This window comes from Periplaneta americana, chromosome 11 (genome assembly GCF_040183065.1).
Source record: "Periplaneta americana isolate PAMFEO1 chromosome 11, P.americana_PAMFEO1_priV1, whole genome shotgun sequence".
Classification (NCBI taxonomy): Eukaryota; Metazoa; Arthropoda; class Insecta; order Blattodea; family Blattidae; genus Periplaneta; species Periplaneta americana.
Window position 1 is genome coordinate 78,617,503 of NC_091127.1, and position 14,729 is coordinate 78,632,231.

Sequence of the window (14,729 nt, forward strand, 5' to 3'; positions counted from 1 at the left end):
ACACGGAAAGTCTGATCCCCTACTAATCAGTCGACCAGTAAACAGTTCTTGCAGCAGGGTTATATTTCATGACCAGTAGGCTATGGGTGGTTGCCCCATCTTGTTGAAACACTTGCTGTCCCAAATCAAGATTATTTAACTCACAAAATGTTATCCAATCCCCTTGAAAACGTTGAATAACTTGTCTGTACACGTTTGCATTGACATTTATCCTGTTTCCATGTTCATCGTGAATGAAGTATGGACCAATTCAATTCAATTCAATTCAATTTATTTGGCCATTAGACATACAGTTTTAGGCTTCATCAGAATACATTGAAAAACATATAAATACATTTTAAAAAACACTAATAAAAGAAACAGTAAAATTTAAATAATACAATGAAAACATGAAATAATTTGAAACTTTTAAATTAAGGAAAACTAACTAAATTGCAATTAAACTTATTTATTAAAATACAATTTCATACAAATTTGTGTTGAAAAACTCAGCAACAGAATAACAAGTATTATTTAATAACCAATTGTAAAATCTAGTTTTGAAGCTATTGATTGGTAATTTATAACATTGACTTGGGAGTTTATTATATAATTTCATCCCCATAATTAAAAAGTTTGTGTTGCTCTTGTGTAATCTACAATATGGAATATTAATTTGTTCACTATTTCTAATTTCATGATCTTGTATATTGGCCACTAATGAGTAATTATATATATATATATATATATATATATATATATATATATATTGATTGTTAAAATCCGTGATTGTCTGAAAAGTGGCCGACAATGTTCCAGATAGTTTGCTTTACATAAAATTCTAATGGCTTTCTTTTGTAAAATCAAGATGCTTCCAATTTTGGTTCCATTTCCCCAGAAAATTAGGGCATATCCGATTATCGACTGAAAGAAAGAAAAGTAGGCACATCTTAAATAATTTTGCGAAACGCAAGTCGTTAATTTCTTTAACAAATATAAAACTCTTGATAGCTTTGTGCATATGTATTCGATGTGCTTATCCCATGTTAAACTGGAGTCTATAAAAAGTCCTAGAAATGTTGTGTAGTTGAGTCTGTTGTCTTTATTTATTAGATAATTTAGGCTGAAAGTTATGTTGATAGTTTTTTCTTGATTAAGCAAGAAACTATTAGATTCAAACCATAAAGCCATCTGTGATAGAGTGTCGTTGTTGAGAGCATGTAATTGATTTAGAGCAGAGGAAGAACATAGGAAAGTAGTGTCATCTGCATACATAATTGTTATTGCTTTAATGAATTCTGGAAGGTCATTTATATGATGCCGTGGCTAGACACAGCAGCCCACACGGTTACTTTTTCAGAATGTAATGGTCTCTGTTCATACTCCTGTGGTTTTTCCAAACCAAGGAAACAACAGTCTTGTTTATTAACGTGGCCACTTAACAAAACATCACATTCGTCAGACCATCACACATTATGGATATAGGAAGTTGTGATTGGTAACAGAACCTGTCATTCGAAACATTTCCACTCATTGCAGATTTGTTTTTTTTTTTAGATTGTGGTGGTTTATAAAACATACTTTGATTGAAATAATCTTTAACAGAAACAATAAAAAGGTATGTTACAAACTACATATCATTATACGCTATTATATCATTTCGGTTACCTTTTTTTCGGGCCACTCTGTATATTTACATTAAGACCTATAGGGTGCTATTCATAGACATTTCGCTAACCCGGGCTACGAGCGTGCTAAACAGGATTCATATGATATATCGCTGACACTGGTGTATGAATACGAAAAACGTTAGTTCGCTGATCATCCACCGAAAGCTCGCGCTAAGAATACGGCCCATAATGTCTTATGTTATGATTCAAGTAACAGTATGTATAGGAAGAAAAAAGAAAACAGCGGAATGGGTCGAATTCGACCGCTAGAGACTGGAAGATTGTTCCTTGCTTGTACTACCCAGTATTGTCTTAAGCGGTGATTTTGTGACATAATGACCAGATGGCCAGAAAACCCCATTATTTGTGTGCCTAATCCTTATTAGAATACGAAACGAATGGGTCAAAGAACGTCATCCTTGAAGGTAAATTATGTTTTATAATTATATTCAATCTTCACATTATTAATTTTGCTTCAGATTATAGAGAAATTGCCAGTATGTTTCACTCAGTACATTACCTGCTTGCAAGAATCTTCTTCGCTGTTTTTGGTTGTCCATATTGAATTGCTCTGTATAAATTCACAACCGTTACTGGGGCTTCTGTAAAAGCAAAGAAGGCAATTATATTAATATTATACAATCCGAACCTCAAATACAACAGTTATCAGCATTGGTGTAGAGATGAAATTATAACGGTTAGGATTATTCTAAACAGAAGAAACAAATTAACAGTGAATCTTCGTTCCGAAAACAATTTTTACTGAAATAAGTCTTCTATTAAAATTACCGGTGCTTTTAGACATAGTGACCCTTGGATATAGCAGTATTTATGTCAACTCATTCCCAATATTGTGGTTTCTGATCTTTGACTATTAGATTTTTATCCTTACATTACTTACTTACTTACTTACTTACAAATGGATTTTAAGGAACCCGGAGGTTCATTGCCGCCCTCACATAAGCTCGCCATCGATCCCTATTCTATGCAAGATTAATCCAGTCTCTATCATCATATCCCACCTCCCTCAAATCCATTTTAATATTATCCTCCCATCTACGTCTCGGCCTTCCCGAAGGTTTTTTTCCCTCCGGTCTCCCAACTAACACTCTATATGCATTTCTGGATTCGCCCATACGTGCTACATGCCCTGCCAATCTCAAACGTCTGGATTTAATAATTCCTAATTATGTCAGGTGAAGAATACAATGCATGCGGTTCTGCGTTGTGTAACTTTCTCCATTCTCCTGTAACTTCATCCCTTCTAGCCCCAAATATTTTCCTAGGAACCTTATTCTCAAAAACCCTTAATCTCTGTTCCTCTCTCAAAGTGAGAGTCCAAGTTTCACAGCCATATAGAACAGCCGGTAATATAACTGTTTTATAAATTCTAACTTTCAGATTTTTTGACAGCAGACTAGATGACAAAAGCTTCTCAACCGAATAATAACACGCATTTCCCACATTTATTCTGCGTTTAATTTCCTCCTGAGTGTCATTTATATTTGTTACTGTTGCTCCAAAATATTTGAATTTTTCCACCTCTTCGAAGGATAAATCTCCAATATTTTTATGTTTCTATTTCGTACGATATTCTGGTCACGAGACATAATCATATACTTTGTATTTTCGGGATTTACTTCCAATCCTATCGCTTTACTTGCCTCAAGTAAAATTCCCGTGTTTTCCCTAATCGTTTTTGGATTTTCTTCTAACATATTCACGTCGTCCGCATAGACAAGAAGCTGCTGTAACCCGTTCAATTCCAAGCTTTGTCTGTTATCCTGAACTTTCCTTGTGGTCGGAAATAATCTCGAAAACCCAACCAGATAATCACCTCCAAGCAGAGTCCGAATCCAGGCCCTAGGGCAGCCTCGGAGCACGACTCCACTCCACTTCCCTATCTTTGAGCTATAGGAAGGTTCTGTTCTGACTTCCGTCTACGGTTTGCACGCAATTACATTTATTCTATTAAATTATATGCAAAAAACTGTTCTTTAGTTTTTAACGCAGAAGATATTGAATGCATTTGAAGAGTCCACTGCAAGAATGATGGATGTCACTTTCTTGTCGAAAATGAACCGAGACTGTCAATGCATAGCTTAAGACATATAGAATGTACATACAGAGTTATATGGCATTAACACTGATAGTCATTGTCCAGTAATGATCGGAAAATCACAGTTAAGCTTTGAGCGCTAAGCATTTCAAACTTTCAATTGCTTCTCCTGAAAAATGTATTCCAAATGACATCCATCATTCTTGCAGTGGACTCTTCATTTCTTATATTGTGATTCTCTAACTCGTCGAAGGAATAAATCTGCATTGGAAAGAGTGGTTGAAGAAAAAATTATCCTGAAACTGATCAGGAAGAGAAAAAGGAATTGATTGGGTCACTCACTGGCTCAGAAGAAACTGTCTGCTGAAGGATGCACTGGAAGGAATGATGAACGGGAGTGATACAGATAACTGAATCGTGACTTAGTATAAGCTTATTACTTTGTAATGGTAGTCCTTCAGTCATTATATGGTACGAGTAGTTCTGATAGCACAAACCTCCACCACAATTAACTACCGTGAATATAACATGAAATTTTATATTTAAAAAGACCGAGTCAACAAGAATTTGAACCCACCTCAAAAAAGTAAACGTAAGAATAACACTATACTGAGCCCGGCTTTTTTCAAAACAGTCGATGGTGGAGTTGACCAGCATAAGTTCTCCGTGCAGCAGTTAGTGATGTGGGAATCGTGCTAGCCATCTCAATGACATAGCAAGCACGTGCCGTCTCCGTCCTTTCACCCGGGATCGACCTCGGCATTGTAACGTCAGTTCGTTGGACGACCTCAGCAAACGTAACACGCAACGCCTTGCGATTCATTGCCTTTGTAACCAACTCCCAAGATTTACGCCAAGAAGCTACGACAAAATTTATAGTGTCCATGTCCTTCAGTCAAAAAGTTTGATTTCTGAAGTGCCGCTTGCTACTCATGTATGTATGCATATACATACATACATACATACATACATACATACATACATACATACATACATACATGTACGCGTGTATGTATGTATGTATGTATGTATGTATGTATGTATGTATGTATGTATGTATGTATGTATGTATGTAGTCCCTACTTTGAGCGGCCAGACCTTCAGTCAGAAACACAAGCGGTCCGGTTTGAGTCCTGATCAGCACTAGGATTTTCATATTAGGCGTCTGCATTATTCCATCAACATTTCTTTATTCCGTCATCATTCCAAAGCATTCCCGGAATAGGCTACAGAGCCGGATGGTGACAACGCATACAGGACGTTGGCCAAGGGTTTAGTTGGGTAGCCTGTTTGAAGCCTGGTGTAATGATAATTAATAGTTTTACTTGTATACTTGCATTACTGAAATTGTACTAGTAATATTGAACTCACCGTTCCAATTGAGTGTATAATGTAAAGATTTCCATCGGACCGGCAAATGAACTTCCAAAACTATATTCCAATTATTTGCTCTCTTAACGTCAAGTCTTGCTTCATTTAAGTTGTCTCTTTTGAAGTAAAATGCTTTACTTTAATTAACGGAATCACCCATTTGAGGAACACATTAAATATAACGATTAAATCTAAGCTCCATTTAAAGAACCCATTAAATGTAGCGATTAAGTCTAAGCTCAATTTAAAGAACTCATTAAATGTAACGATTAAGTCTAAGCCCCATTTGAAGAATTCATTAAATATAACTAAGTCTAAGCTCCATTTGAAGAACTCATTAAATGTAACGATTAAATCTAAGCTCCATTTGAAGAACTCATTAAATATAACGATTAAGTCTAAGCACCATTTGAAGAACTCATTAAATGTAACGATTAAGTCTAAGCCCCATTTGAAGAACTAATTAAATGTAACGATTAAGTCTAAGCCCCATTTGAAGAACTCATTAAATGTAACGATTAAGTCTAAGCCCCATTTGAAGAACTCATTAAATGTAACGATTAAGTCTAAGTCCCATTTGAAGAACTAATTAAATGTAACGATTAAGTTTAAACCCCATTTAAAGAACTAATTAAATATAACGATTAAGTCTAAGCTCTATTTGAAGAACTCATTAAATGTAACGATTAAGTCTAAGCTCCATTTGAAGAACTCATTAAATATAACGATTACGTCTAAGCCCCATTTGAAGAACTCATTAAATGTAACGATTAAGTCTAAGCCCCATTTGAAGAACTAATTAAATGTAACGATTAAGTCTAAGCCCCATTTGAAGAACTAATTAAATATAACGATTAAGTCTAAGCTCTATTTGAAGAACTCATTAAATGTAACGATTAAGTCTAAGCTCCATTTGAAGAACTTATTAAATGTAACGATTAAGTCTAAGCTACATTTGAAGAACTTATTAAATGTAACGATTAAGTCTAAGTTCCATTTCAAGAACTCATTAAATGTAACGACCAAGTCTAAGATGTGAATACGATCAAGAGGTTTAGCCCCTCCCTATTATAATGGCCTGCTGGAAATCTACTTAAACAACCAGCACAGTGCAAACATGATTACTTGGTGAAGTAAAGGTAATAAAGCAGTCTGTCTGTCAACCCGAGAGCTACGGACACGACACTGGGTATGCAGCGAACCTTATTGTAGTCAGCCAGTATGAGTTTGGAATTGCGCCTAGCTTGAGAGTTAGCACAATAGATCTTGAAAGGTCGCAGTGCTTGTAGCAGTGCCTTAAGTTTATCTATAACTACGAGTACTTATGTATTTAAGTGTCATCTTTCTTCTGGTCTTACGGAAGTAAGGAAATCCTTAAGAAGCCTTTGTAACACCAATTACAATGAAATTCTACATAGGCGAAAGATCATGAATCTAATATATCTCTCTACCAGGTCATGCAATGAATGAAAAGAGAGAAGAAAAAAATTCAACTCACATCGCTGAAATGGCCTGTGTGAAGATTAAGTCCGTAGCAATTTTGGTCAAACATGGTTTGTATACATAAACAAATTAAGTCAATTTAATGCAGTGATTCCCAAAGACTGGGTCGCGACTTCTTTTGGGGGTCGCGTAAAGAGCTGAGAGATGCGTGAGATAACTTACAAAACAAAACAAAAACGCCTTACTAACACACATTTATGTTGTATTTAGTAACATGAACATAAACAACGTTGAACATAAAAATAAGAAATGTTTAAGTAGCTTCAAACTAAAAAAATAATTAATGCGAATGTGCTTCTTCTTTTAGAAAGTAGCTTTTCAGATCTGAACTCTATATGCGATACCTACAAACTGACATGCATTTCAATTTGAAGGAGATTCCTCGCTTTTGTATTGATGGCAAGTGTTTAAAATGGATTCAATAATCATCTGTAAGTCCACCACTGTGGATTAACGGTTAGCGCGTCTAGCCATGAAACGAGCGGGCCCAGGTTCAAATCCTGAGTGGGACAAGTTACCTGGTTGAGGTTTTTCCGAGGTTTTCCCTCAACCAATTGAAGCAGAATTGCTGGATAACTTCTGGCGTTGGATCTCGAACTCATTTCGCCATAATTAATTCACACACCATCATCATACATACAACAGCCCAGGTTAAGTTCACGGTGCGGCGTGATGTATTTGTACAAGAGCGCGACTGTTCGGCTACCAAATTATTCACCGAATAGGAGTGGTAAGCACGATAAGCCTCAGGCTGCAGTGTAAGCCTTCGGGTTCCTCCTCCAATACAAGGTGAAAATGACATCTGTAGCAGCAGCAGTTGTTGTGAGTTTCTTCCATAAAATATCCAAAAAGTTGTTTTTTAAACTGTGCAAATTTAAATGTACGTAGCCTACACAAAAAAACTCAGTATTTGTCATATTGTAGGCTACCCCGCATGGCTAAATTTTTCATGGTTTCTTTAATACACGGGAATGAATCAAATTTCTTTTTGTCAAGTGATGTCGACCAGAAATCAAGCTTCCTTATAAATTTGTCGATATTATCTCTGGCTGTTATTATGTTAAACACTTTTAACAGTAGCTTGCAAGGCTAAGATGTTAAGTTTTCGAAAAATATAACAGCAAGAAAGGCTAGTCTAAGAAGCCGAAGAGAATTGGAAAATAGGTTTGCATATTCCGATATCTTGTCTTGCAGGTACCGGTACATTGGAAGTTGGATGGTATTTATTTGTTTTGAGTAAAATACATTGTTGTTTTCGATTTAACTGGACTTTGAATTTTTCGAATAGGGTTAAATAACTCACCGATACGTAGTGGGGAATCGCAAACAAATATCTCGGCCAAAAGTGGGTCGAGCCTACAAAAAGTTTAGAACCACTGATTTAATGAATTGAATCTCTTGTTCCAGATGATAGGTACAAAATAAACCTGTCCAATATATCCTTGCTCTGAAGGAAACGCACGCCGAAATATTAATTAAGCGTGCAAACACCCAGTTGAAGGCACGAAGTGTCGAAATCATAACGATAAGTTCCGGTGTAGGCTACATTAAAAGCCGGCGGCCCGTTGTCTTGCATCAACACATACGAAATTTGTCGTTTCGTCCTTGTGGTGCCAACTAATTGGATGGCCTTATTAAACGAAACTCGTGCCCTCTTTATAGACTCAGGTATTAACATCCGTCTTCTGGCCAATGCCAATCAAGACGGAAAGTTGTTCACTGTTTTCAAGAGTAAGACTCCAATTCGCTTGTTACCGTTATTTTTGTAAGGGAAGTTCCTATGTTCTAAGGTCATTGTCACTTCATAGTCTACCATTTGTCATTTTTTCGTTCCTTCTCTATTTACCTTGTTTTACCTCCTCCATTGATACCAACTTTCGCCGAGCCGTGGTTCAAGCGCTAGCAAGCTAGTTCTCCAACCAGGTGGCCCGAATTTGATCCCTGGCCAAGTAGTTATGAATTTGTGGTGGACAAAGCAGACGTCGCAGAGGATTTTTTCGGGGTACTTCCGTTTCCCTTTTCCATTCCTTCAACACTCTCCACATCCCCTTTCTTTCATCTACCTAATATCGTCTACATTAGTTAAAAATAGGCTGGGTGAAGTCTTGGTACTAGTACGAGTTTCCGATGCTAATACAGGAAGGACTTGGGACTCCAGATATTGGGACTTGTTGAGACAGGATGGCCTATCTGTCAGCTTCGGATTCACGAATGCCACATAAGCTACCTGTCGGACTTCACAATCATCTCATGTACGAGTGTATGAATGTGAGAGTGTGTGTATGTGTATCTAATGCCTACCCACTTCACTTGCGTGATTCTGGTTCTGCATATTGCTGATAGATGGCAGCATTGTGACCCATTTTCAATTTGTACACCACTTCGGCGGGCTACGCTGTACATGATGTGTATCTGTAAGGAGTTCGGCCTATGTCGTGAGTGTATGTATAAATGTTCGTATAAATGTAGTATAGGGAATGGGTGAGGATGATTTTTTAACTTTGTTATTTAACGACGCTGTATCAAAACTACGAGGTTATTTAGCGTCAATGGAATTGGTGATAGTGAGATTTTATTTAGCGAGATGAGGCCGAGGATTCGCCAATATTACCTGACATTTGCCTTACGATTGGAGAAAACCTTTGAAAAAACCCAACCAGAATGGAACCTGCGCCCGAGCGCAACTCCGGCAGGCAAGTGCCTTAGCCGATAGAGCTACGCCAGTGAGTGTGATGATGATGATGATGATGATGATGATGATGATGAGGAAGAGAGAAGGGGAAACGAATGAATTGTCCCGTGTACAAAGGCCACTTAAGTGGGCCCTTTGTGCCCCAGATAACTGGAAAATTTACCCAAGTCCTGAATTCTCATTGAAGGCCAGGAATGCTCTCGGGTCTGCTTTTCTTATAACCTCTGTTCCTAGCCTATCCGAGCCCAAGAGGGCTATACAGGAAACATTCTTCACAACTAGAGGATTAAAATGTGTTGTGTGGACATAGATCCGGAAACTCTATTTCCTTGTTAGAGCTCCTTTTCTACAACTCTGTTTACATTTCATTTCATTAGTTTGTTTTTGCATGGAATACCATCATCCTAGACGCCGACGTCAGGGGAAGGGGGCAAGACACTTTCTTTAGAACAAGGGGCATCGCCCCCCCCCCAATCAAATTAATTGCCCCTCCAAGTAATTCGAAGAGAGATTTCTCAAGTTAAAGATATAATTAATTTGTTTGAAAGATGAACTAGGACATTAAGTCAAAGATGGTTATTTCACATCCATAGAGAGGGCCAGCTGCCGCAATGATATGTTAATAACGCAACTCACAATTTCCCCTCTCCTTTTTTTTCCTCCTGCATTTGAGATAGGTGCGGTGGCTCCACTTTTTTTGTCTATGATCCAAGTGTTTTTCAGTTCAGTTCAAATTTTCCGATTATTGCGATCGAGAAGTAATGGTCATAAGCAGGGAGCGAAACTTGGTGCCCGATAGGAGAGAGACAAGTGGTTTTTAGGTTAACTGTGTTCTATAGTTCCTCTATTGTGTGCAACAGAAGGCGGCGTGGGTCGTGACCCGTTGAACTACTGTGCCTTAGTTGTTCACTGTTTACTTGCTTCATAATGCAGTGGACGAGTAAATTTTTTTAATTGGTTATTTTACGACGCTTTATCAACTGCGACGAGTAACTTACATCATGGGCTAAAGATCACAGAATTCCGTATTAATTAAAAAAAATTGTTATAAAAATATTATATTTCGGTTTTATCGCTAATTAGTTGTAAGATAATCGCAATAATTTCGTATTAATTGGAAAGCGATTTTACTTAAAAAAAAACCTATATTACGTATTGGGCGTCAAAATAAGCATAAAAAAAGGTTTCATACAACAATTTATTCTACATATTAAAATTAAACACAACTTTATAACACTGAAAAAAAAAAACATTATTTTTATTATGTAACATCTGCTGTTTCTATTTGTGGAATGAAAGCATAGCAGAAGTGACAATATTATTTTCTTTCATTCTGCGTCTACGGTCACTAACATTTAAATTATACATTCAGGAAAACCTTTCTGCGTCAACAGATGCACAAGGAATCTAGACACACTTCACCACAGCAGATGTAAATTCAGGGTAATTCAACATGAAAGGTCGTAATGCCTCTTTCACGGCGATTTTAACATTGGAAGTGTTGGATGATTGTTTAAAAACTATTAGCACTTTTTATATCCTTCAAGTAACTCACTGTTTAACCCTTTCTGTCAGTGCATTAACATTATCAACATTTATCTGTACATTTAAATTTACAAACACTGAATACGAATAATGTAACTCGTATTTTTTAGTTTCTGAATCACTACTTTACTGACATGCTTAAATAATTCTTATATTTCAGTCTTTAAGTCCAAACTGAAATGGTTAAGTAATTTGCCTACCGAATCTCCTACATTACCAGAAATTACTATATTCATTCTACGCTTCATGTCATTATACGAAAATCTGTGATCTCTATGCCTTTCCACCGCTGACCATGACTACTCGCGCAAGTAAACAAACCCGTACCTATGGTAAAGTAACAGCAAACCTGTTCCATCGGGCAACAAGTTATGCTGCTTGGTCATAAATATTACCAAACAGAAATAATACGGAATTAACAGTTAACATTAACAATGTATTCGACTAATAACAATTAAATTATTATCCATGTTCAGCATCTTTTCATAAACAATTGAACCTAAATTTGTTTCGGAATTTAAAATTGGCCGTTATTAACATTGAGTTTCAATTATCGTTTTTGTGATGATCGTGTCTCAGCGAGTTTATACTTGTTAAGTGATTAGCAATTGCGATATAACTATTGATAGCGAATACATTTTAATAGCCTAAAGAAAAGTATACAAAATAAAACTGCAATGAACGGAAACAGAATGATAAATTACAGTGCAGTTGAACTAATAGCTCATGTTCATCATCGCTACAAGGATCAATGAAGGGTGAACAATGCAGTGTAAGAGAAAGGTAATCTATAAGAGCCGTAGTTTTCAACCATCTTGGGTTGAGCAATTTCCACGGTTACTGTATGAAAAATCAGACGATGTTACTTTCTGAAAAATGCGTAAGAATATTTTTGGGAAAAAGCAATTCAAAGTTTTCTTAGACTTTTGTGCAGAGTCCTGCCTCCCCCTTAATATTTCATAGAACTCAGTGCCTATAATAACAGTTGAAGCGTTGGACCGAATAATGGTCAATGTTACAATTTTTCAAAATCGAAGTTTTAATAGAATAATTATCTCTGATTGAGGTTCTGGCTGATATGTAAATTTATTACCAGGCAGTACATCTGACTTGACGATATATGTCAGAGGAAGAACAATTGTTTGTATGCATCTGAAATCTGACTAATGTAATATGTAGCTAGTCGACGATCTATGCAATGGAGGGGGAAAGGATCTGGCCAATCTACCCTATTATCTCCTGGCCTAGTTGCCTCATAAGTGGTGCCTTCTTGGCATCATTTTGAAGTTCAGACCTGTCTTCGGACAGTTGACTAAACAACAAAACAGTAGCCTGCAGTCTTACACAGCTGTCACAAAAATTGTTTTTCAATATTTGTATCAGAGACGCTTCTACACAAGTTACAACCATGAATTTGTTGGTTAGAACAACGGTCTATGTCACTAATCACTTCTAGCGTATCCAGTTGTTTATTTTTTTTAATGTGGTTATTTAACAACGCTGTGTCAACTACTAGGTTATTTAGCGTTGATAAGATTGGTGATAGCGAGATGGTATTTGGCGAGATGAGGTTGAGGATTCGCCATAGATTACCTGGCATTCACCTCACGGTTGGGGGAAATCTCGGAAAAAACCCAACCAGGTAATCAGCCCAAACGGGGATCGAACCCACGCCCGAGCGCAACTTCAGACCAGCAGGCAAGCGCCTTAACTCGCCTGAACTGACTGAGCCACGCCGGTGGCTTCCAGTTGTTTACATCGTATCGGGAGTTGCTGCACGGGTGTTTGTTCTCTTTACGAATATTGAGTACTTGAACTGTGTGTATCAGGTTTCGGTTGATCTATTACGTAAAATGGACGACTGAAAGACAGTGACGATTTATACGGTAGATATTGACCGGCTAAATAAATCGAAAAAAAAAGGATCCAGACAAATTAATAAATGGAAAGATGCGTCACGAAAGTCGCTGAGAGACAGTGGTCTTGAGTACACAACAAGGAAGACGAAGTCGCAAGTTAGTGCGAAAGATCCCCCAAGTAACGTAATTTAAGTTCCTGTCTGTTATTTTTGCAGTATTTTATTAATTGTATTTTAATTTAGTTAGTGTTAGTTGGTCTGTGTTGTGTTTTGCCACTATAGTTCATTTTAGAATTTTATTAAGGTATTTCGGTTCAGGAACAGATTTGTGGAAATTCTTGTAAGGAGATATACTCACAGCTTGATCTTGATGTCAGGAAGGAACTGTTTACAATGTATTGCTCTCTTACAGTCAGCATTTAAAAACTGTGATTGTTATTAATAAAATGTATACTTATCTGATAAGCCATCCGTTGGGATGGATGCTGAATATTCGGATCAGGGGTTCAAATTCCATCCCCCAACAATTTATCAACTGTAATATTTATTTATTTTTATTCATTTGTTATTATTACAACTTTCATTAATATTTAATGTCAATATTGCAGTTGTTTTCCAATAATATAGTTATTATTTGATAAATATTGTACGAGTATGTTTATTCATAATATGATATTGAGTGTAACTTTAATAAATTACATGGTGTTAATTAATATTAATATATAGCATTTAGAAATAAACGTCATAATCATTTTGTTCATATTTAACCTTTTTTTATTGATTTTGTATATTTCATAATATTCTCATTGCATAAACTGTTTATTGTCTGTATTCCCCAGTAGCATTTCTGTGGAGTTGAAAATGTTACAAACTTCTATGATGTGTAATATGACTTTCAATAACAGACAATCGTAAACTTCGCTTAGTGCACAAAACATATTGATGGAATAACGGTCTATGTTGCCCGTCATATAGTAAATTTATGAGCGGAATTACGATGTAACATTTTTGTTCCTCCTGCACAGTTAGCAGATTAAGACATAAACCGTTATTCGGCCCAACACTTCAGTTATCGTATGCAAACTCGTAGTACACTACATCCCATCCCAGAACACTGAACAACAGAATTGTGGGAAACGCACAGAATAGCTGTACATTACGAAATGTAAGATAGTAGGCTATACCAAAGGAGAATGTACTGTACAAGTATAACACAAAAATTTATTCAAGAGAAATTCTGATTATCATTCTCATGATACTTGAAACAAGAACACCCAAAATCCTCTCTAAGCATACCTACGACTAAAGCTCTTTAATAGTCTCCCATTCACCTATGTTACAAAATCTTTCATTCGCTTCCGGCCAACATTTGCAATCAGAAAACAGAAAATTCCTTTCGAAACTCTCTAAAGCATTTCTTCGTAAACCAATGTTTTTATAAGTTGAACGTGTACAACTTCAGAAACGATGTAAAGACAGACAACTAATGTAGGTACTCTAAACTCAGCAAACAACGTCAGTGAATCCTTCCATTGTCTCAAATGTTGGTGAGTCAACTCCCTGAAAGTTTAATGCTTCTTAACTGACTGAGATAGAATGTTCTGGAGTAGCCTACATGTGATCCAAAGATGTGCGTATAATCTAAACTGACAGGCATTTCATAGTACGACCAGCAAATAGGACACTCGGCGAATTTTCCTATTCTATTTTCCTGTACGCATGCGCTCCGTTAGCGTGTAATTCCACTTTCAACCGCTAGAGGTCAGTGTAATCGAATACCCGCGAACAGTGAAACGCAATCCTTGTTCGCTGGCAAATCTGCTAAAAGTATTTCTGCTGTAAATTGCTGGGCGAAATCAGCGCCAACTCAAGGGAATTCACGCTGATGCAGGTACAGCTGGTTTGAAGGCCAATGAAATCAGTCACGGCTACATCAAAGGTACCGACACGCAGTATCCATACAATTCCTTATAAGCTGGTATGGCCGTAAAATACATGACATATATACAAAAACTATTATAGTGAGAGAAAAAGTAAATAGAGCGTTGTTTT

General features: G+C 36.7%; 1 protein-coding gene across 4 annotated transcripts in view; it reads right to left on the minus strand.

Annotated features, from left to right (window-relative positions):
- Window positions 1–14,729, minus strand: part of LOC138709116 (fibronectin type 3 and ankyrin repeat domains protein 1-like) — a 101,212-nt gene that overhangs the window by 33,022 nt on the left and 53,461 nt on the right. For all 4 annotated transcript variants that reach the window (XM_069839649.1, XM_069839647.1, XM_069839648.1 and 1 more), the window contains one exon: window positions 2,170–2,251. In XM_069839649.1, the coding sequence (XP_069695750.1) occupies window positions 2,170–2,251 (82 nt within the window). The remainder of the gene's footprint in view (window positions 1–2,169; window positions 2,252–14,729) is intronic.